At 55.6% G+C, this 23,130-nt stretch overlaps 1 protein-coding gene across 2 annotated transcripts in view; it reads right to left on the bottom strand.

Annotated features, from left to right (window-relative positions):
• Window positions 1–7,854: 7,854 nt before the first annotated feature.
• TFEB (transcription factor EB) overlaps window positions 7,855–23,130 on the bottom strand; it is a 47,289-nt gene continuing 32,013 nt past the window's right edge. Inside the window, exons 2-9 of one of the 2 annotated variants that reach the window (XM_061196245.1) lie at window positions 14,139–14,358; window positions 13,804–14,058; window positions 13,092–13,169; window positions 11,444–11,564; window positions 11,297–11,353; window positions 10,714–10,789; window positions 9,944–10,091; window positions 7,855–8,950 (exon numbers count right to left, since the gene is read on the bottom strand). In XM_061196245.1, coding sequence (XP_061052228.1) covers window positions 8,462–8,950; window positions 9,944–10,091; window positions 10,714–10,789; window positions 11,297–11,353; window positions 11,444–11,564; window positions 13,092–13,169; window positions 13,804–14,058; window positions 14,139–14,342 — 1,428 coding nt within the window. In that variant the 5' untranslated portion in view covers window positions 14,343–14,358 and the 3' untranslated portion in view covers window positions 7,855–8,461. The remainder of the gene's footprint in view (window positions 8,951–9,943; window positions 10,092–10,713; window positions 10,790–11,296; window positions 11,354–11,443; window positions 11,565–13,091; window positions 13,170–13,803; window positions 14,059–14,138; window positions 14,359–23,130) is intronic. The other variant, XM_061196244.1, reaches the window with a different exon arrangement.

The following is a 23,130-nucleotide window of genomic DNA, read 5'->3' as shown; positions in this document are numbered from 1 at the left end:
ACTGCTTGTCACATCCTGACGTGCACCCTTTGTTGCCAATACACACCTTGCCCCGACATTTATTGGGAGCTTACCATGTGCCAGGCACAAGTGCTTTACATCTGTTAACTCATTTAACACTCACAACACCCCTATCCCATTTTACGGAGAAGGAAAACAAGACACAGAGAGGTTAAGTAACTTGCCCAAGGTCACACAGCAAGTGATGGACCCAGGCCAAGAACCCAGGCAGTCAAACTCCAAAGTCCATGCTTTTACCCTCTACTATAATCAGGTTGATAAACGTTTGCCCAGGGCAGGGGGGTGGGGGGTGGTAGGATATACACATGACAAGTACCATGGGCTTTGTGGAGTTTCCAGTTTCACTGCTATGCACACTTGGGGCTCTATACCAGGGCTGTGCATGTGTGGTCATTGCACGTGGATCATGTCTGTGCAGAAATATGTCTAAAGGCTGCATGTTGTATGCACGGAGAGCTTAGACACCACACTTTCAGAGTGTGTGCACATCTGTACAATGTATGTGTGTGCACCTGGTGTGTATTTCTGCACGGGGGGGGGGTTGTAAGAGGGCACATCACACGCCTTTGTGTAGCTGTCATTCTGCCTTAACAATAGTTAACTACTTGGGAGGGAAGTGGAGCAGGACTTACTTCCCCTTCTTTAGAAATTGAGATGCCAGAGCCTGGAGCAGCTGCATGACTAGCACCCTGTGCGCGCATGGAGTATGAACAGCATGTGATCCAAGCACGTACGCACATGTGTGTAACCGTGTGTGTGTGTGTGTGTGTAAGTACACCCACGCATCTGTGTGTCGACAGTGCCTGGGTGAATGTCCACACAGTACACTGGTAGCCGTATTTGGGTGCACAGAGGTTGTATGTGACCCGGGTGTGATGAATACACGTGCATATGCAGGCGTGCATGTGTCTGTACTCGGAGAGGTGTATAAGCAGGCACACATGAGAGGAAGCATGGTGGGTGCCAAGACTGCAAAGTAAGACAGACCTGACCTCCTCTCCTGCCTCTGCCGCTGTCCAGCTGTGTGATCTTGGACAAGTTGCTTCATCTCCCAAAGCTCAGTGTCTGCCTCATAAAGTGGGACTCAACCTCCCAGCTCAGGAGAGTTGGGAGGATGAGAGAGAACAGACCTGAAGCACAGTGGGCACTGAACCTATGTGCGCTATTTGAGGACGTGTTTGTGTGCACACGTACGTGTGTGCCACGAAGGTGTGTACGTGGATCTTTGTGTGTTCCCAGGGTATGGAGTGTCGGGGGGTGGGGAGCATAATGGGTGAGCACGGTGTGCTGGGCACACGACGGGTGTGTGCTCAGGCTGCGAGGGGCACAGTGGTGTAATTGTAACGCGTGTGACTGTGTGTGCGCTGTTGTACACAGCGTGTGCATGGGGGGCTGGGCCCCAGGCCCCTGCTTTTGGGAGGGGCTGGAGTTGGGGGGCCTGGCGGGGCGTAGCGGGGTATCTCTGGCTGTCAGGCCCGCGGTGGGTGGGGGCGCCCCCGGCGGCGGTGATGGAGCGCCCCGCTCTCCCGCCAGGGCTGCCAAAATACAGCGAGACAGGGTGTAATTACCGGCACTTACCGCGGCCATTACCCCCCTCGCCGCGGCGCGTGACACACGACCCGTCAGCTCGGCGTTCGCACCATTAAGGGGCCTCATTAGCATCCCGGCTCAGAAGCAAAATTACCCTCACTGCTCATTTCAAGATGTCATCAATTTTAATTTAGGGCCCCAAAGATAGTACAATGGGAAGGCCCTCCCGGCCCGCCGCACACGGAAAGGGAGGAGAGGATGGGGGAGGGGCGGGGGGCAGCCAGGCCAAGGTGCGGGGGGGAGGGGGGAGAAGGACAGCGGTGGGGCGGGGAGCAGAGGCCCGGCGAGGAGGGGAGGAAAGCGCTGGTCTCGCCCTGCCCCCCAGAGAGGTCCCCAGGCTAAGGCCTCCCCTGGCGCCCCCGGGGAGGAAACCGGAATTGCAGGGACAACCAGGGACAGGGCCCTGACCCACCCGCCCCTCGAGGGCCAACTGGAAGTAAGTCTGGAGCCACACCTTGAGCAAGATGCTGTGCCTGGCATTTCCCTTCAGTTATTCCTTTAATTCCCACAACAACCTTGGGAGGTAGAGATGGCAGTCCCCAGTTACAGAAGGGAAACCGAGGCAGAGAAAGTCTCCCCCACCCCCCTTAACACGGCGGAGCCCACATTTCCACACAGGCCCGTTTGGGTCTGCTGCTCCCTGCCTTCCTGGACCCAAAACCTGTGCCTCGTGGAATAGTCTTCTGGTCAGTGCCTGGGCCCCCCAGCTTCATCTGCTGCCCGTCTCCCCAGCCCTCTGATCCACAGGCAGCCTTCGCGCACCGCGTGCCCTGTGCCTGGAATGCCCCCTCCGTCTCCTTGTCAGCCTGGTCCCTCATGATGCAGTTTAATACCGCCTCTGCCTTCCTGTAACCCCTTGCTGAATCACCATGGCTGTTCATGTGCCTGTCTCCTCGCCCCCACCTGCCTGGGGACTGGCTCCTAGAGAGTAGGGACTGTCCCTTATCCACCAGGGCATCCCCAGCACCCAGCACAGAGCTGGCTCTAAGGAGTGCTCAAGGTTTGCTGAGGGAATGAATAACCACTATCTTGCAGCTAGTCTTCCTGCCCTCAGGTGGAGGTGGGCTGCTGTCTGGGTGGAAAGGGACCACAGAGTTCTCCCCAGCCCACCCTCCATCGCTCAGATGAGCACCTGGGGCTCAAGATGTGGTCGGTGGGCCCTCGAGAAAGGCTATTTCAGTCTGTCCGAGATGGCACAAGAGTGGGCATGCCACAAATGTTTGAGTGACTGAATGATTGAACACATGGATGAATGCACAAGTGGGTGAAAGGCGCACTCCTCAGGGTGCTTTCAGGGCTCTCCAGTGTCAGAAGTCTTAGCTATTTCCTCTCCAGGCCTCACAGCAACTTGACTTATCAGCACTCCTGGGACATTTTCATTTTACAAGCAGAGCCTGGGCACATGCCCTTAAAGAGCCTCTTTCTTCTGAAAGGGGAACTACACAGGCCAATGGAGATTTTCCAGGAGGTGGGGGGAGCCTTCTTGTTATTCCAGCCAGCTCCACCACCCCAGTCTGTCTTAACTCATAATGGGGTTCAGGTCAAGGCCCTGAACCCAGTGGGCCTCGGTTTCTCCAAGTGTAAAGGAGGAGGCCATAACCCACACTGCAGCTTCTGAAGCTATGGCGCGTGGCTCAGCGACCAGCCAGCAGGAGGAGGGCCAGGCTGAGGGCAAAGGGCACTGCCAATCACCGCACCTGCCCTGGCCCAGACCGGGTCCCGCCTGCCTCCCCTGCTACCCGCAGCCCCTCCAGCTCCCTGGCCACCTCCGGAGTGAGAGGAGGGGGAAGGACCCCCATCCTGAGCCCTGAGACAGGGTCCTCGCTGGCGGCAGGCGCCGCTCGCCGGCCTCACAGAAGACAGATCGCTCCCTTAATCACTCTGGAAAAGAACCCCAAGCCGATATAATATTATAATTAATTAATTCACTAAAAAGGTATTAAATTTCTCTCCCCCCTGAATATTATCTGAATTCATTGACCTTTAGAAAAATCACCCTCTAATTGTAACCAGGTCCAAAAGCATTTGCAGCCCGTCCCTTTTACATTAATAATATCTTCCTGGACTCGGCCCTGGCTGCTTAAATATTGTATAAATTTCACTGCCCCCCTCAGAAAAGAGAGAGCAAAGAAAAAAGATGAGGCTGCAGGAGCCCGAGAGGGGGATGGGGGCTGGACCCTGGGAGGTGAAGGCCTCAGGAGGTGAGGGACAGGAGGTGAATTGAAGGAGCTCTTTCTAGCTGCTCCAGCTGACATGCCAGGTGGCGTGGAGGGGCCCGGGCTCTGAGATGGGGAGGGAGGCATGGGTTGGGAGCAGGAGGGTTAAACTTAGGGTTCGTTGTTAGGAGGCTATGTGGGGGGTGATATCCAGAGTGTATATGAGACGCTCATCCAAGCCAGTATCTCCAAACAGTGAAGAATCTCTGATTTAAAGGAACGGTGGGTGAAAAATCTACAAACAATAAATGCTGGAGAGGGTGTGGAGAAAAGGGAACCCTCTTGCACTGTTGGTGGGAATGTAAATTGATACAGCCACTATGAAGAATAGTATGGAATTTCCTTAAAAAACTAAAAATAGAACTACCATACGACCCAGCAATCCCACTACTGGGCATATACCCTGAGAAATCCATAATTCAAAAAGAGTCATGTACCACAATGTTCATTGCAGCTCTATTTACAATAGCCAGGACATGGATGCAACCTAAGTGTCCATCGACAGATGAATGGATATAGAAGATGTGGCACATATATACAATGGAATATTACTCAGCCATAAAAAGAAACGAAATTGAGTTATTCGTAGTGAGGTGGATGGACCTAGAGTCTGTCACACAGAGTGAAGTAAGTCAGAAAGAGAAAAACAAATATCATATGCTAACACATATATATGGAATCTAAAAAAAAAAGTTATGAAGAACCTAGGGGCAGGACAGGAATAAAGACGCAGACGTAGAGAATGGACTTGAGGACACCGGGAGGGGGAAAGGTAAGCTGGGACGAAGTGAGAGAGTAGCATTGACATATATACACTACCAAATGTAAAATAGCTAGCTAGTGGGAAGCAGCTGCATAGCACAGGGAGATCAGCTCGGTGTTTTGTGACCACCTAGAGTGGTGGGATAGGGAGGGTGGGAGGGAGGCACAAGAGGGAGGAGATATGGGGATATATGTGTACATATAGCTGATTCACTTTGTTATACAGCAGAAACTAACACACCATTGTAAAGCAATTATACTCCAATAAAGATGTTGGGGGGAAAAAGAAAAAAGGAACGGTGGGTGATGGAAACTTGAGAAATTCCAGGAAGGACATACTGAGGTCCTGCTTCTCCCCCCTCCATCCCCACCCCAGGCTTCACTCCACTTCTGGCTTCCCAGACAGCCCTGTTCTACAGATGGTGGAGCAGGCCTTGGAGGAGATGCCGTTGGACGTCCAAGACTTCCCAATGCTGAGGAGGTGGGTATAAGGAGCCGAGAGCCAGCGCCACCCCCCGCCTGTCCTCAGCAGGGCCCAGAGTCCACTCTTGGCCTTCTATCTGAACAAGCAGGGAAATGCTCCACAGACGTCAGGGGTAGAAAGCCACCTTCCTGTGTGTACACCCCAGTGAGTGTGTCTATTTTACTTCATGGGCCTCGGATCCCAACTTCCTCCCAGTACGAGAGGTGAGAAGCCAGCAGCTGGTGGGGGAAGGACAAGCAGATACAGGGAGTGGAGCTGAGGGTGGCAGGACCCTCACACCCAGTATACCTGCTTGGCTTTGGGGCTCCACAGGGGACCCAAAGGAGCTGCAGCTGCTTGTCCTCCCCCAACCTGGCTTGGACCCCTTCCCAGACCCCACTACCTTTTCACACTTTGGCTTGTTCTCAAGGCCGTGGGGTTTCCTCAGTGAAATGAGGGGGTTTGACAGGTCCGTCTCTGCCTTCACACCAATCCCTCACCCACTCTACCTTTTTTTTTTTTTTAATAGTAATCTTATTTATTTATTTATTTATTTATTTTTATAGTTATTTTTGGCTGTGTTGGGTCTTCGTTTCTGTGCGAGGGCTTTCCCTAGTTGTGGCAAGCGGGGGCCACTCTTCATCGCGGTGCGCGGGCCTCTCACTATCGCGGCCTCTCTTGTTGCGGAGCACAGGCTCCAGACGCGCAGGCTCAGTAGTTGTGGCTCACGGGCCTAGTTGCTCCGCGGCATGTGGGATCTTCTCAGACCAGGGCTCGAACCCGTGTCCCCTGCATTAGCAGGCAGATTCTCAACCACTGCGCCACCAGGGAAGCCCCACTCTACCTTTTTACAAACAGTTTCCCCGTCGTGGACCCGACGTCTGGAAAGGTGCTGTCTACCAAGTAAAGGGTGTGGATGAAGCCTGCATCCTCTTCTTATTTAATCAGAGATGTTCATAACCACCAGTCAGAAGCTGTTGGCCGACGCCATTCCAGCCACAAGCTAAGGGTCATGCAGACCAGTCTCAGATACGCAAACACTTTCTGGTGGCTTGCTGAAATTCTGGAGGTAGCCTCTGTGCCTGCTTGAACCAAACCTGCAGGGCCCGCAGGCAGACAGCTTGAAAAGCACAATTAAGCTGAGACATCGGCCCCACCTACCCCTGCCAGGGGAGCCGGCAGCTGCCCGCTCCTGGCTCTGTGGCACCCTCCTGTGGGCAGAACCTCCCCCCGACTCACTCCCCAGTGCTGCCCCATGGGCTGGCTATCCAGACCCTGCTTCCCCAGCTGCAGGTGGTGGCCAGGCTGAAGGAACCTCGGGGCAGGAAGCCTGCAGGCAGGTGGAGGGGGGATACCATGGTCTTGAGGGGCTGCTTGAGGAAGCAGGAGGGCAGCTCTCCACTCCACTGAGTCAGTCCCCAGGGTGAAGGGGGAGAACAGATGGGGGTAGGAGAGAGTCCTCAATGGCCTGAGGATGGCCTTGGGATTTCCACACCCCCATGCCTCCCCCATCAGGTATCTCCCAGCCAGAGTCCAGGACCTGCCCCAGGAGGGGCTGAAAGGGAGGTTCCCAGGCTGTGGGCAGGTCCCGGCAGCAGGGCGGCGCCTGAAACTGGAAGGAGGTGCCAGCACCTGGGCTGGCTCCAACTCACAAGGTCATCCACGGCTCCATCTGACCTTGAGATTAATCCCCAGCCCAGCCGTCATCAGCACCCACACACCCGGCCCCCTTTCCTTCTCTCCCGCACACATTAATTGTTCCAACGTTGATTCAATCTCCCATTCTGCAAGGAGGAAATTGCCCACTTAGCCATTTTCATCCTGGGATTTTTCTTTTTTTTAATTAGGCCCCTTTGGCCTCATAGGGCCCCATGAGGGGGAAGCCACTTTGGTCTTTGCCTGAAGAGACTGTGGGAAGTCGAGGGAGAACCAGGGAAACCCCCAGAGACCCTCTCCTCCCTCCCCCCAAGACACCCAGGGCTCAAAAAGCTCCCCCTTCACCCCTCTCTGCCCCAAGCCCATTTCCCCATCCTGGGTGAGGTCATAAAGCCCCAGGATCTTGGAGAAGAGGCCCCAGGAACTATTGTGCAGTGAGGAAGCTTTAGCCCAGAGAGAGAAAAGGGTTAGTGGGGGCCTGGCTGCCTGATGGTGCCGGAGCAGAACCCACGCCCTGGGCACCACCCAGCATCCTGTGCTCCCACCTCCTCCCAAACTGGTTTACATGGTCCCTCTTTCCCCAAACCCATAGAAGGATGCAGCCCCTCACTTCCTAGGGAGCCTGTCCTGCTAGAGACACTAAGTCAGAGGGAAGAGGGCCTTGTCCGCACAGATCAGGCAGCCCACCTATGGAGGGGAAAGAACTGGGGGTGGGGACAGGAGAAACATGCCCCCCATCCCCGGCCAGGGGTAGCCTGGACCCACAGTGCCCAAGAGCAGCAGTTAGGAGCAGTAGACTTGGACAAGCAACGGGGTCTCCCACATCACCCGGGTCAGTGGTCTCAGGCCACAGCTGGAGGTGTGAGACCAGCAGGGCTGCGGCGCCACCTTGTGGCCGCGAGGAGGGACAAGGCCCCCGGCAGCTCCCGAGCCCCCTAAGTAAGGCTAGATCTCCAGCTTCCCATGGGGCAGGGCTGGGGAGTTGGGGGAAACTAGGTGATGGACTCAGTCCCTCCTGTCTGTATCCCCCTTCCCTGATCCCCATGGGGGCATTTGAACTCTGAATCCAGAAAGGAGCCCACCGGGTTGAATCCTCCCATCTCTGTTGTCCCCAGACCCCCCCTCCAAAGAGACAGGACAAACAGGTACAAAGCACAGTGTTTACTAAAGGCACAAAGTGGGGAGCCTGGAGGGGAGCTGCTCTTCCAGCAGTGACCCCACTCTAACTTGAACCCAGCGCCTCCTCTTCTGGCCACCCCCGCCCTCACACCACTTGGTGGAGAGCTGTTAGCACCAAAGGGGGGTGGGGGGAGTGCCAGGCTGGAGGACGGGCTTGTTGCCATCAGAGTCCAGAAAGGCAGGCCTGGGCACCCCCTGGACCAGTCACTGCCTCCAAGAAGGAACTTCTGGACCCCTGGTTCCAACGAGTCCTCCTTCATCAGTGGGGGGGACCAGGCTCAGAAGGTAGGACCTCGTCTTACCTCCAGCACACCCTGTATCCTCCCTCGCCCTCATGATTTCACCTCTGGGAGCCGGGCTGAAGGCCTATTCCTGCCCAGCCCCATCAAGAGGGCTGCCCCTGGGTGGGGGGCTTCCGACCCCACGGACTGCCAAGGGCACTAAGCCCAAACAGGGGGCCTACAGGGCGGAGTGAGGCAGGGCAGGGGCTACTTCACACACAAGTACAGGCTGGAGGGTGGGAGGGAGGTGGCCCTGGCTCTCCCACCCCCCAGGCCCACCCCCGTGGCCCAGGTCACAGCACGTCGCCCTCCTCCATGCTGAAGCTGCTCCTGCGGCTGCTGGCTTTGGAGGCCTCGGGGGACATAGTGGAGAAGAGGGGGTCGGAGGCCAGTGGTAGCAGTGAGTCGTCCAGGAGCATGAGGTCCAGATCCTTCTTGGACAGGTTGGGGAACGGGGAGCCATGCTCTGGCCCCAGAGGTTCGGGGTAGCCCGGGGGCCCTTCGTTGCCCCCGCCCCCAAAGCTCAGGCTGTGGCTGAAGTCCAGGTGGTGGAATGGGGACGGTGGCTGGGCTGGCTGGGCTGGCGGGGGTAGCTGGGCCTGGGGGGGCAGAGCCGGCAGTGGCTCAGGGTCGGGGACCTCGGCCCCCAGCAGCAGGGCCTCCCCTGGACCCTCCTCGCTGGGTAGCTCCTGCTTCACCACCTGCTGGGCCAGCTCGGCCATGTTCATGCCCGAGGGCGAGGTGGTGGGGAGGCCGTGCACGCGAGCCTGCATCTCCAGCTCCTGCAGGTGCGGCAGACAGAGGCTGGAGGTGCACACCCGTGGGCACCCGTTGCCCGCCCCCCACCTCCGCTGCAGCCCTTGCCCCTCCCTTTGTGGCACCCAAGACCACAAAATGTCTCAGCTGGGAGGAAGCATAGGGCAGCTCTAGAGTCTAGACCAGTGTTTTTCAAACTACAAGTCGCAACTCATGAGTGGGTTGGGAAACCACTACAGTGAGCCTTGACCAGCCCTCTATTTTTTTAATTGAAATAGACTTGCCTAGACTAGACTAGATGAGAAACTATCAGAATGCACTGCATCTATTAAGGATGAGGGTTCTTTCAGGAAACTTTGATTTTTCACTTTGAGTATGGCTATGTGTGCTGGATTGTAATGTGAATTGTATTATCTACCATAAGAAATAGAAGAATTGTAAGCTGTAGTCCAGCTGCCCTTTGTATAGATGACCAGCCTCAGGTCCAAAGAGGACAAGAGGCCTTCAACACAGAGCCAGGACTAGGCAGCTCTAGGTGGTAGGATGGACTCTCCCAAGCCTTTTTTCTTTCTCTTGTCCCCTGTGGTGATTCTTAGCATTACCCACCATAAAGTCCCAGCTCTCTGCCTCCCACAGGGGTAGGTTTGCCTTTTCCTGCCCCCTTGACGTTAGGTATAGGCATGTGCTTGCATTGATGGAGGAAATGTGAGAAGGGACAAGTGTCACCCTAAGGGTGACACACGGCTTTAAGAGCCAGCTCTAGATATGCCTGTCCGTCAGCTTGGGTCCCAGAATGAGGGTCTCACAGAACAGGCCCTCCAGCTGACATCTGTTGCTTAAAGCTGCTGGGGATTGTTTGTTACCAAACTATAACTTCCTGATTGATACGTCCTCCCTCCTCATGGGCATCATCCCCATGTCTCCAACTTCAGAAGTATAAGCACTGCCCCTGGGGTCAGGACTCAGGCCAGGGGTCAGGAGTCCGAGCTACCCAAGAAGTCCAAGTTCAGGGGCCAGACCTGGATGCGGAGCCAGAGCTGCTTGTTGGTCATCTCCAGGCGCCGAGAGTGGTTCTCCAGCTCCCGGGACTTCTGCAGGTCCTTCTGCATCCTCCGGATGTAATCAACAGAGGCCTTGAGGATGGTGCCCTTGTTCCAGCGCACATCCCTGCAGGCCAGGCAGAATCAGAGGTGCATGCTCAGAGGAGGGGGCAAGCATTTGCCAGGAGCTTAGTGGGTGGAAGTAAAATCCTGTTCGGAGCTTATGTCGCCTCTCCCAACTTTGCCCCAAATCCCAGATCCAGCCAACCCCTACTTATGAAGGAAGCTGATCTCCATCTGCACAGAACGGGCCTTCCCAGGTAACTATGGTGCCACCACCCACGTCACTAATCCCAGGAACCAAGCAATTCGGAGCAGCCTCCTTCCCCAGGCCCCCCATTCCTGCCACCAACACCCACACCCACACCCATCCTTGACTCTCACTACTCCTGTCCCTGGACCACCTCTGCACCAGTCCTGTGGCCTCGCCAAACTTTCCCAGCATGACTCCAGCATGACTCCTCCTTCAGGAAGTACCCCTGACCCCACCCTCACTTCTGGGACATCTGCTCCTCTGTCTTGAGCCTTCCTTATTTGGGGGAGGGAGGAATCTTCTTTTCCCAAATAGATGATAAGCTCTTTAAGGCAGCAACCAAGGGATTCTCTTCCCATCCCTTCCCCCTGGCAACCAGCAGTTAATACCTGTGAGCTGCTGCCCTCCCTTCCCTTCCTCCAGGAAACCCACTCACAAGTCGTTGGCCTTGGGGATCAGCATTCCCAGCTCCTTGATGCGGTCATTGATGTTGAACCTCCGTCTCCTTTCAACTAAAAGTAACAAATTCCAGGAGGGGCCATTAGGCGGATGAGGACCCCACCTGGGACGAAGGGTCCAGCCCAAGCAGGGATGCCTTAGTCCTTCTGGGAAGTAATGGGTGACCAACCAAATGGGATTTCTATGGGGGTGAGGGTGTCGGGGGCAGGTCGGACACAGCTAAGGGGGTCAGGCTGTAGCGGGCGAAGCTGCCTGGGGAAGACTCTCTCTCTTTCCACTGCCCAGAACTCCTTCCCAGACTCCACGCCCTAAAGAAAACAATCTGATAAACTCATTCCCTCTGAAGTGCTGGGAATTTCATAAATATCTCTTCCCTGGAGCGCCTCTCCCACCCCTTCCTAGAAAGGGCTGACGGGAAGAGGGCTGTGCTGAACCCAGTCACACCAATGCCAGGATTTTAAGGCCTTGGGTAGGGAATCCTTCCTAGAAGCTGTGCAGGTCAGAGAGTGGCTTTTGAGCCAGCCCAGGTGAGGGCAGGAAGAGGGGCTGGGGAGACTCACTGAGGTTGTGATTGTCTTTCTTCTGTCGCTCCTTGGCCAGGGCCCGGCTCTCAGCATCTGGAGAACAGGAGAGGAGAGAGGAGCTGGGAGGGGAAGAGAAGCGGCAGAACTCGGGAGCTGGGGCGCAGGGAAGCAGCGGGCTGGTACCTGTAAGCTCTCGCTTCTGGGTCAGGTCGGCTGGGCAGGAGCTGCTGGTGACGCCCACCAGGGAGGTGGTGACCTGGGGGTCTCCACTGTACACATTTAGGTGACTGCTGGACAGGGGCAGCTGCAGGGTGAGGTGGGGAAGGGTACCCGATGAGCAGCCCCCTGTCTTCGGGGGGCTCTCCCCAGGGCCCATCGTCCCAGGATTCCCCGGGACACTGGGGGAGGCTGTGCTGGGGTCACCCAGGGCAGAGTCCAGAGCTGAATAAGAGGCAGCCCCTGCCCTCAAGGAGCAACCAGCCAGCGCTGGGAAGCAGCTGGAGAGAGAGGAGATAGTGGGTGAGAGGATTTCCCCCAGGGCCTTTGGAAGCCAAGGGGAGGGGCACCTAATCTATTCTGGAGTTTCTGGAAGGTTTCCAGAGGGCGTGGTGAGGAAGGGCACTATGGGCAGGGGGATGGCTGAGCGGGGAAGCGGCCAGGACAGAGCATGAGGTCACAAGCACCTCAAGCTGAAGGAGCGCAGTGGTGGCGGGGGAGTTGGGGGAGATCCTGCCGGACGCTGGAGGGCAGGTTCCACTTGCAGAGCCCCTGGGACTTGGTGATGAGCGGCCATTGGGGGTTTAAACGGGCCCCACAGGGACAGGTTTGAGCTCTGGAAAGATCTTCCCAGTTCCTGCCACACATTCATGCAGAGCAAATCACAGGCCCAGAACCCTGCAGGGTACCCTGGCCCCCACTAAAGGGGCCAGACGCTGTGCCCTCCTCTCTGGCCTCCCAGCCCCCGATGCCCCTGCTGGCAGCAGGCTTCTGACCCACTGGCCCCGGCCAACTCCTGATGAGCCCCTGGGCACTGTCACCAGGCAGCGGGGATTGAGGACTGACTCCTTGACTTCCCTCAGCAGCATGCGCTGGGGCCCAAGGGGCAGGAGTGAGCAGCTAAGGTTCAGGGATCTCCAAAAAAAAGGGAAGGGGACACCTGCAATTCCACCTGCTCAGTGTAAGTACCTGTCCCCCCTTGTGCAGAGCTAGCCCCCAATTTCTTGCCTTATCTAATTTGCCCACCAGCCCGTGGGTAGAAGGCATCATCCCCAGGGGCTCAGAACAGTTAAGGGACTTCCCAGAGTCACAGCCAAAGCCAGAATCGAGGCCTCTGGATTCCAAGCCTGACCCCTTCCCACCTGTCCTGTCACCTCTGCCCAGGAAGCCCAGAGAGCATTAACGCTGCCCGGAGGCTGCCGGAGGGAGGGAACCGAACCAGCCTGAAATCACCTGCCCCTCGGAGTGAGGGACACAGGCCTGTGCTTTCTGGGTCCTGGGCTTGGTAGAAGAGGGGGCCCCATATCTCAGAGAAACGCATCAGCTCCAGGCCTTCCTGGGGCCACACTGCTCCCTCAGTACCAGTGCCTCCTGCCTCCACCCCCGACCCAGGAAGCCCTCCCCAGCCCGTCTCCCCCAACAAGCCCCACCATGCGCGCAGGCTGAGGCGCACCCTCTGGATTCACAGTTCTGCCGGACCCTGGGCCCATCACATGATTTGATGGAGGTGACTCTCATCTCTGTAGGAGATATTCTAGTTCTCTCCAGGCTCACAGCCGCTGCAGGGCCACTGCCCCTCCCTCTGACACACCCACCCCGCCCTGGCCAGCAATACCGTATTGGGAATCTGAGTTTCTGGATTGATGAAGCCCAGGACATCGTCCAGACACATAATGTTGTCGATGACATCAAACTGAAAGGGAAAAAATAGTCCATATTGGGGGGTGCCTACTCGGAGAAAGGCAGGGGAAAAGGGGCACTGGGACAGCCACTGACCTGAAGGGACCTTGGTGCCCACCTCACCCCATCTGCTCATCTGGGGGGATGGAAACAGACCCAGAGAGGGGATGAGCTGTCCAGGGCCCCCAGGCCCCAAGGCCCAGGCCAGGGCTCTGCCCAAGGAGCCAAGCTGCCCAGGGAGATGGCTTTATATACCCTCTGTCAGGACATGGCTTTGCAGGTGTGCTGGGCATTCCTGTAGGAGTCTCCTCCTACTGCACTCCTCTGCTGTTTCCCCCTAGCAGAGGTTTCCAAAGTAGGGATGTTTCTCCTGGGAGACTGGGGCTCCCTGAGAGTGGGGCTGGGTCTCCCCTCAGACCGGGGCTCCCCGAGAGCAGGGCCGTGTCTCCCCTCAGACCCGGGCTCCCTGAGGGCGGGGCCGTGTCTCCCCTCAGACGGGGTCTCCCTGAGGGCGGGGCCATGTCTCTCCTCAGACTGGGGCTCCCTGAGGGCAGTATCTTGCCTCTGCCATTAGACTAGGAGTCCCAGGAGCGCAGCACGTGGCCCCAGCTCTGCTGGTGGCAGGCACCGGCCAGCTCCTCACTCACCTCCCGCTCAGGGTTGGAGCCGATGTGCAGCATGGCCATGGGGCTGTTGGGAGCACTGTTGCCGGCTGAGGACGACAACACGTGTCCGGCCCGCACGCCCGGGGAGGCGGCTGGCAGGGGCTTTGGGGAGCCCTGAGCAGGGCTGATGTGGGCAGCAAACTTGTTCCCGTAGGTCTCAGACAGGTACTCCCGCACCTTCTGGTCCCGGGACTGCTGCAGGTGGTAGGAGGTGGGGTTCTCCAGGTAGGACTGCACCTGGAGCGGGGAGGAGGTAGAGGGCTCAGGGCGGGGGCTCCGAGGACCGGGGCGAAGAGTCAGGGTGGAGCAGGCCTTACCTTCAGCACCTCCCCGGGCACAGGTGGCGGAGACTGGAAGTGGACGGGGGTGTTGATGGCGGGGGTGGGCGGCGCCCCCAGCTGCTGCTGCTGCTGCTGCTGCATGTAATGCATGACGGCCTGCTGCTGCATGCGCTCCCGCTGCTCCTCCTGCTGCGCCTGCTCCCGCATGAGCTGCATGCGGAGCCCGATGCGTGACGCCATGCTGGCTGCTGGCTCCCTGCGGACGGGAGGGGGCACTGCTGTGAGGCACGGTCCCCTTCAACGTGCATGGGGTCTTGGGACTTCCCCGGTGGTCCAGTGGCGAGGACTCTGTGCTTGCACTGCAGGGGGCCCGGGTTCCATCCCTGGTCAGGGAACTAAGATCCCGCAAGCCACGCCGTGCAGCCCAAAACAAACAAACAAACAAACAAAAAACAAAACAAAGTGCACGGGGTCTTGGGGAAGGGGCCAAGACAAGGGCAACCACATATTACAGGAGAGGGGGAGGGATTTGCCCAAGGTCACCAAGCAAGTGGGTGACAGAGACTTAAACCCAAGTCTGCTGGTTCTTGGGCCAGAGATGGAGACTCCCTCCAGGTCAGCCTCCCAGACTTGAAGTCAACCTTGACTCCTTTCTCTCATGCCACCTGGTGAGCCTCCAGATCTGACCTCAAATACATCCTCCTCTGCCACTGCCTCGCTGCCACCAGTGTGAGCCCAGCCTCTGCTATGCCTTACCTGGCTTCCTGAAGGCGCCTCCTAACGTCAGACTCCCTCCTGCTTGCCCCATGACATTCTACTTGCAACTCAGTAATTAGAGGGGTCCTGTTAAAACCAAAGTTAGATCCTGTCCCTCTTTCGGCTCAGAACTCTCCATGGCTCCTGTTTCACTCAGTGTAAAAGCCAAAGTCCTTACCATAAAAAGCCCTCTATGATCTGTCCCCACCTCATGGTCCCTGTGACCCCATTATCTCCTACTCTCCTCCTTGTTCCATCTGCTCCAGCCACACCCAATCCCTCAGACATACCAGGCACGTTTCCTACCTCAGGGCCTTTGCACCTGCGCTTCCCTCTGCCTGAGGTGCCCATCCCCCAGACACCACCATGGCTCATTCCTTCACCTCCACCACTCAAGTGGGTCACCTCCTTACAGAGACCTTCCATGACTACCCTATTTAAAACTGCAAACCCCCCACCAGCTCCCCCCACCCCGACTTTATGCTCCTTCCCTGTTTTGTTTCTCCATGTCACTTATCACCATCTTAAATATTACACATTTTTGCTTACTTATTTCAATTCATTCTCTATCTCTTTCTCAACAGGAATGCAAACTCCCCTGAGGGCAGGCATTTTGTCTGTCTTGTTCACTGCTGTGCCTCAGGCCTCTATGAACATGTGCAGGAATGGTTACTATTTATGAACCAGCATTGGCCATACAGCAGCGAGCCAGCTGCAGTCCCTGAGCTCCTGGCATCTACAGTCCAGTAAATGAGAAAGGCAAGTCCTCAGGCCACAGTAACCCTGCGCAGGGAGGGCCACTGCAGGGCACCTGGTCCTCCCAGGGCCCAGGGAGAGCTTTCCACCACCCAGCACATCAGCCCTGATCTTTGAAGGATCTCAGGAGGACAGGGGACTAAGGCCTATTTGGGAAGGGGGCAGGACAGGACAGAATGAGTCTTGCAGCTGGTTGCACTCTGTCCCTAGCTCACTGAGTGACCCTGGGCACATCCCTCCCCCTCTCTGAGCCTCCGTCTCCCCATCCACAAGATGAAAACCTTGGACTGGGTGATTTCTAAGGTCCTTCCCAGCTGGGATGGGCTGAGACTCTCTGAGAGGTGCAGGGGCCCTGGGGGTGCCCAGATGCCATAAGGTCCTGACAGGGGCTGGAGGGTCCCCTCTCAGCGATGTTGCAAGAGGCAGTACAACTTCGTAGTTGAGCAAGTGCTACAAACAGGGCTTGAATCTCAGTTCTGCCACTTCTTTGCTGTGTGACCTTGGGCAAGTCACTTAACTTCTCTGAGCCTCAGTTCCCTTACCTGTAAAGAGTTTCAGAAGATTGGTGAGAGCGTTAAATGAAAATAATGTGTCTTCAACAGTGTGCAGCACTTGGTAGGCTGAGTGGGTGAGTGATGGATCAGCACAAGATTGGAGGGTCAGCCACAGCATAGACCAGAGGCCAGAGCTGTGCCCCAAGGTCCTAAGAATGAGACCAGACCTCTGGGGGTGGCAAAGGAAAGCAGCACAGGCTGACATGTTCTGCCTAATGCCAGACATCAGACTAAGTCAGCATTAGCGGAAGGTACTGGCATATATTCAGTGAAAATCACCGGATCATGGAAATAATAATAATTTGCATCTATCTGAGCATTTACTGTGTGCTGGGCACTGTTCCAAGCACTTTAACCTCAAACAGCCCCATCTGGTAGCTTTGGTTATTATTCTCCTTCAACAGATAAGGAGAAACAGAAGCACAGGGAGGTTAGGTCTCGGGCAGCGGGGACAGTACTGGGACCCAGTCCCACATTCTGGCTCCCCGGCTCATGGTGGGTGAGGGTGAAGGGTCGTCAGACCATCATGTCTCCATGTAGAGCTGGGAAGGCGTTTGTCCCAGGTTGCATGTCTGGTTGATCCAGGGCCGCCCAAGCCACCTGACCCCCAAGCCAGGGCTCCTTCTAACCACCCTGCATCCTGCCCTACAAAGTAGAGCAGCACTACCCATCTCGAGGGCTGAGTACTCAGTGGCCCTAACCTTACCTCCCTTCCTCCCTTCTCTGTCCCCGTAGGCCAGGAATTTGTGACGAGGCTGCCTCAGCCCCAGGGGTCTCTCTGCCCAGCTCCCTGCAGGACAGTCCCCCCCCCCCCTGTCCTGCAGCAGGGACACATCTGCAGCCTCCACCTCTGTCCTGTGCTCCTACAGAGGGGTAGCCTGTCTTTGCCCCCCCTCCCACAACTGCAGCCCTGCAGACCGCACAGGCTCTGACCCCAGCCCAGCTCACTCCCCTCGCAGCTGCACCCCCTGCCCGCTCACAAATACAGTGAGCCCCTCCCCCTCAGGAACAATCTAACTTCAGTTGGCCCATGGGGGCGGGGGTGGGGTGAGGGTGCAGACACCGAGCCTGGCAGTGCCAGCCGGCACGGGGAGGACTGAGGGAGAACGAGCCCCTTGTTTCTCTCACAAAGGGCTGGGCGCCCATCCTGGGCTGGGCGAGAACATGGGCTCTGCCCGCCCAGCCTCTCACTGCCTGCGCCAGCCTCAGCTTGCTCATTTGTAAAATGGACGCAGGAATCCCTGTCCCACCACCCCGCCGGGGTCTGTGAGAGCCTCCTGGGGGAGGATATTGAATTATGAACCTCAGCTGTCTGTGTATCAAAGAGTGTCAGAAGCCTTAGCCTGTTCCCGGTCCTCTGACAGAAGGTGACTCTCCACCCCCAACCCTGTTGTCAAAGTTTTCACCCCCCTCGCAGAGCTGCTGCTACCCGCAGAGTCCCAGCCCCCTGCCCTGGCTCCCAGCCTGGGTTGCTCTAAGCGTGGCCAGGTGGGATGGGTGTGGGGTTAAGGGTGGGAGTTGAGGGGTGAGGGGATCCGAGGGTGGATGGGGGGGTCCAAGAGAGACCCTGGGGGTGCTAACACCCCCCCAACCCCCAAGCACACCTGCTCACTCAAAGCCTAAGAGCCACTCGCAGCCTCCCCCAGTGCCCAGTCTGGTCAGGAAGGGCTGAGAGGAGGAACACGGGAGATCTAAAATGCCCCAGACCCTCCGCATCATCTGACGTCAGACCCACCAGGCCTGGAAAGGGTCCACCGTGCATGTACTCGGTAACACCGGGAACTCGAATGCCCACTACGATGCAGACCCTGGGGCTAGGGTGTTTCCCCAAGAACCTTCTCCCCTGTCCCCTCCTCCTGAGGGGACCAGGGGGTCTGATGCTCCAGAGAATTCCTGCCCCTGCCCAGTAGCATGGAAAACATAGCAGGGGCTTAAGTTGCAGCCGAGGCAATGAGAGCTGCCCCCATCTGCACCCTCAGAATCCACGGGCCGCCTCTGCTGCGGTTCCCCCAGAACCTCCCACCTGCCTCTACCTTCCCTAAGCCGTGTCGGGGTTCTAGTTTAGTTGTGACCAAAATGGACTTCACAGTCCAACAGAGGCGGCCGAAGTGCCTGCTCCGCCCATACTGGCTGGGTGACTTTGGGAAAGCCACTTAACCTCTCTGTGCCTTGGTTTCCTCCCCAGTAAAATGGAGCCAATAATGGCACCTGCCTCTTGGGGTCGTTGTGAGGATTCAAGGAGACACAGCGAGTGTGCAGAACGTACCTAACAGCCCTTAGGCGTTTGATAACAGGTGGATCCTGGCTCCCCTCCGAAGCTGTGCCCTCCTCTGGTCAGGGGCCTGAGCTGGTTTCACACCAGCCTCCCTCGTCAGTCATTTATGCCTTAGTATGAACAGGCTGGTCAGAACCTTTTCCAAGGGAAGATGTGGACAGAGGGAGGGGAAAGACGGGGAGAAATCAGTGGACTCCATGAGGAGACGCAAGGACAAAGAGGGTCCCAGAACAGAAAGGTCTCAGATATAGGAAAGAAGATCTCAGAGATACAGCACTGAGTGGACAAATCAAACTGCAGAATAAAATGTACAGCTGGAGCCCACTTAGGCAGGAAATGAGTAAATGTGTAGAAAAGACTAGAAAAATCAAGATGCTCTTTGAATCCTTGCCATGGGTCAGGGCTGGGCTAGGTGCTTTTCAACTGTTAACTCATCTGTTCTTCACAACAACCCCAGGCAGTGACTATTATTGCCCTCAATTTTCAGGGAGAAACTGAGGCACAGAGAGGTGAAGTCACTGGCCCTAAGTTACACAGCCGATAAGTAGCAGGAGGGCAATTTGAACCAGGCAGCCTGGTTCACAGCCCCCACGTTTTGTCCACTCATCTGGGCACCCCCAACACCCAAACTGTTCACTGTTACCTCTGGGGAGGGGCAGTAGAGTGGGGAGGGGCAAAGAGGGGTTTTTATAGTTTCTCATTCCACTTTCGAAGCACTTAACTCCCAGGATGTGAAGATGCGTTACTTGTGTGATTCTTTTAAAACAAGGGAAAAGGAAGTAGGGCAGCTTCTAGGGGTTTGTGAGGGGCCCAACCTGCTTCCAATCATGTCCGAAGTTGGGTCCCTCCAGCTCCACCTGGAGTCTGGTCCGAGCCCTGCCCTGCTCAGCGCGATGGTTGTTAGGCCAGCTGAGGACCCCCGGTGAGGACACTGAGTGGCCTCTGGAGGCACAGGCCAGGGTCAGAAGCCACATGCCAGCTGAAGCTGGAGGGCCAGGACCCAGGCCTAACTCAGTTTCCACTACAGCCCTGACACAAGCCTTCGGAGGGGACATGATCCCTTTTTGGAGGGCCCCCCAAAAAGCCCTGAGCCGAGGCACCTCCTTTCAATTGCTTGTGGGGCCTGAACTGCCCTGGGGATTTTTCTGCCTTCCAGATGATCCTTTACAAATATGAGCAGGGAGCAGAAAATACATAGACGCCATGAGCCAGCAACTCCCTTCCTAAGTATCTGCCCAGCAGAAAAGCATCCATGTGGGCACCAGAGGACACGGACTAGAAAGTTTACAGCAGCGCTATAGACAGTGGCCAAAACTGGACACCACCCAAACGTCCATCAACAGGAAGATGGATTAAGAAGTTGTGGTACCTCCATGCCCTGGAATGCTGCTCAGTGATGGAAGTGAACCAACTATTGCTACACACAACTCAGATGACTCTTGCAGACATAATAGCAAACAAAAGAAGGCAAACACGCACACAGCACGATCGATGTACAAACAGTTCAAAAACGGGGGAAATGAATCTTGCGTGTTAGAAGTTAGGATCCTGGTCACTCTTGCGGGGGGAGTGACAGGGAGGTGGCACAGGACAGCCTGGGGTGGATGTGGGGACTAGGAATGTTCTGTAATTTGATGCGGGTGTTGGTGACACGGGAGTGTCCAGTTTATGAAAATGCATCCAGATGCTCACTCAATAGTTTGTACACTTTTCTGTAGGTGTGTCATACTTTCATTAAAATTTTACGTAAGAATGAAGGCAGACCTTAAAGAATGTAAAAGAAAAGTTGAACAAATTACCCTCTCCCCTCCCCCACCCAAGTGTGGCTACGACTTTAAAATGCCTTTGGTACCAGGCAGCTTCAATGCAACTGACTGAATGTAGCTTGGTACATCCTCTTTGGAAGAGCAGTTTGGCAATATGTATCAAAGCCTTAAAAAATATCCACTAGCCTGAGGAAGAAATCTCAAATGCAGAAAAGGCTTTTATGCATAAAGATGCCCATCACACTATATAGTGAAAAATAAAAAATAATCTCAATGTCCAGCAAGAGGACGGTTGAATTATGTTGTGTTCAGGAATTCCCTGACGGTCCAGTGGCTAGGACTCTGCGCTTCCACTGCTGAGGGCCCAGGTTCAATTCCTGGTTGGGGAACTAAGATCCTGCAAGCCACGCAGTCAAAAAAAAAAAAAATTATGTTGTGTTCCTCCTCATCAAATGTTGTATTTGCAATAAGTAACACAGGGATATGTCAAGTGACAAAAAGTAGGATGCAAAATTGTATATAAAATCTGATCATCATGTACAAATATGTGTAGAAAAACCTCTTGGGAGGAAATATACTAAAATATTACTGACTTCTTTGGATGATGTAATCATGAGTGATTTTTTTCTTTTTACCTTTGCAATGTTGTTCTTTTTCTATAATGAACATGTATATCTTTCCTTTCTTTAATTAATTAATTTATTTATTTGGCTGCGTCGGGTCTTAGCTGCGGCGTGTGGGCTTCTCTCTAGCTGTGGCGTGCGGGTTGTAGAGCACGCAGGCTTAGTTTCCCTGAGGCATGTGGGATCTTAGTTCCCCGACCAGGGATCAAACCCACGTCCCCTGCATTGGAAGGCAGATTCTTGACCACTGGACCACCAGGGAAGTCCCTGTATATCTTTCTAATGAGGAAAAATATTTTATACTAATGCTTATGGAGTACTTACTATGCACCAGGTATGGTTCAAAGCACCTTATTTAATTATCACAATCACTTCATGACATGAGTACCAGTACTGTCCCCCTCACACACACAGATGAGGAAACAGGCACAAAGAGGTTGTCACTTGCCAAAGGTCACAGAGCTAATAAGTGGCGAGGCTGGACGCTGGCAGTCTGGCTCCACCACCCTAGTCCTGGGACTTAAGAGTTTGGCCTTGGTCCTGCACTTGGGACAAGGTAGCCACATTTTATTTTAGGGATTTCCACTGAAGATGCGCTTCTCCTCCCACCGCCCCAATCAAAGTGTTTCAGCAGCTGCTCTCTTTCATTCCAGCTCGGGGGGCCAGAGGGTGCCCAGGACGAGGGAATGGTCTGGAATCCCCAAACACGAGCAGAAAAAATTCTGCCCTCCCTCAAAGGCAGAGATAATTTCCTGTATTCCCAGAAAAAAACATATGTCTGGCGGCTGAAACAACAAAGTGTGGAAGCTCAGAGGCCGGGATGCTTGGTTAAGCCGTTTATCACATTCTGCACCTCTGTGGTAGGAAGAAATTTTCTTCTGACCCAGTCTGTTACAAACTACCAGTTGTGTGGGAGCTGCCCAGTCGTGGCGGAGGGGAAATCAAACCAACCACTAAAGGAAGGCCTCCTGAACAGGTGCCGAGGCTCCCGGAAGCAGGGCGAAGGACCCCGAGACCTCCTGGGTAAACTTTCAGCCTTGGGAAGGGAAGAGAGGGGAAGATTCCAGGTCTGGGGTTTGTTTTATCTGCTCTGAGCCCCCTCTGGCCGAGGACGTGGCAAAGGAAGGCCTGATGAGCTAGGAAACGGAACAAGAATGTCCACACAACCCCCTCGCCTTAGGACAGGGCCGTTCCAAATTACCAAGGCAGTCACGGGTCCCTGCAGGGCCTGGCGGGCATCAGTTGGGCCAAACCCAAAGAGAGCTAAGGGTAGGGAGGTGTCATAAGATCCCCAGGAGCTAGCATGCCCTCCCACAAGATGCTATGGGAACTTGGCATCAGAATGCTTGGGGATGAATCCCAGACTTGGGCCTGACTCAGTGTCTGAGCCTAGCCTCAGCCTTTCCATCACTCAAGTGGGACTTACCAGCTGCGGAACCTCTCCCAGAGAGCTGCTGTGATCTAAGTTGGGGTGCTGGGTGATTTCACCTCTGCAAGGGTGAAATCATGGGCAGAAGGGCGATATCACCATTCGGTCACTGGTTACTCTCGTTTCATCCATGCCCACCGGGGGCATCCCTGGGTGAGTCTCCTCTTTCTATTCTTAAATTTCTTTTGAGAAAAGGGTCCCATCCATTCCCCCATCCACTGACACACGCACACGCACACACACCCCATAGCAAGGCCCCAGGTGGGGGGACAGCACTGCCTATTGATCACCAGCTTCTGTCTCTCCTTACAGACTGGCCAGAAGCAGAAAGGCCTTGGCCAGCTTTTCCCAATACCAGGCACCCTCTTTGTTTCCTCTCGAAAAGCCTTGGGTTTTAAAAGATTTTCTTTTCCAAAGCTTGTATATTATACATAATTCACTGCGGTGCTATGGGAGAGGCAGGTAGGGAACAGTGAAACCAACCTCTCTAGGTTCTAAAGAGATCAGGAGCAGGCAGAGCACTGAGCACAGGGCTCAGCACTGGAGACACTTAGTCATGTGGGTCATTATTATCTTAGCTGATCCGTGGTTCCTTAGGGGTCATGAAAGGCAACAGTGGGCTCTCCGGATGCTTCCAACATTGAAAAAAAGCAACTGGGATTCACACTTGCCTCGGTAAGTGTGCACCACAGGACGCTGCAGAAGACCGGGGGCGGGGGGAGTACAAGCAGGGGCTTGTTTTAGACAAGCCTGAACACAGGCAGGAGGTGGGGAGGAGGGAGAGGAAGGAGAGGGGAGACGAAGGGCAGCCACAGGAGCTCCCGGCCTGCTGAGTGGCCTCCAAGGCCCAGAGCTCAGGCCCATCAGCC

This window comes from Eubalaena glacialis, chromosome 7, assembly GCF_028564815.1.
Source record: "Eubalaena glacialis isolate mEubGla1 chromosome 7, mEubGla1.1.hap2.+ XY, whole genome shotgun sequence".
Taxonomy (NCBI): domain Eukaryota; kingdom Metazoa; phylum Chordata; class Mammalia; order Artiodactyla; family Balaenidae; genus Eubalaena; species Eubalaena glacialis.
The sequence above is the reverse complement of the archived record's forward strand: the minus strand, read 5'-3'. Positions and strand labels throughout refer to the sequence as shown.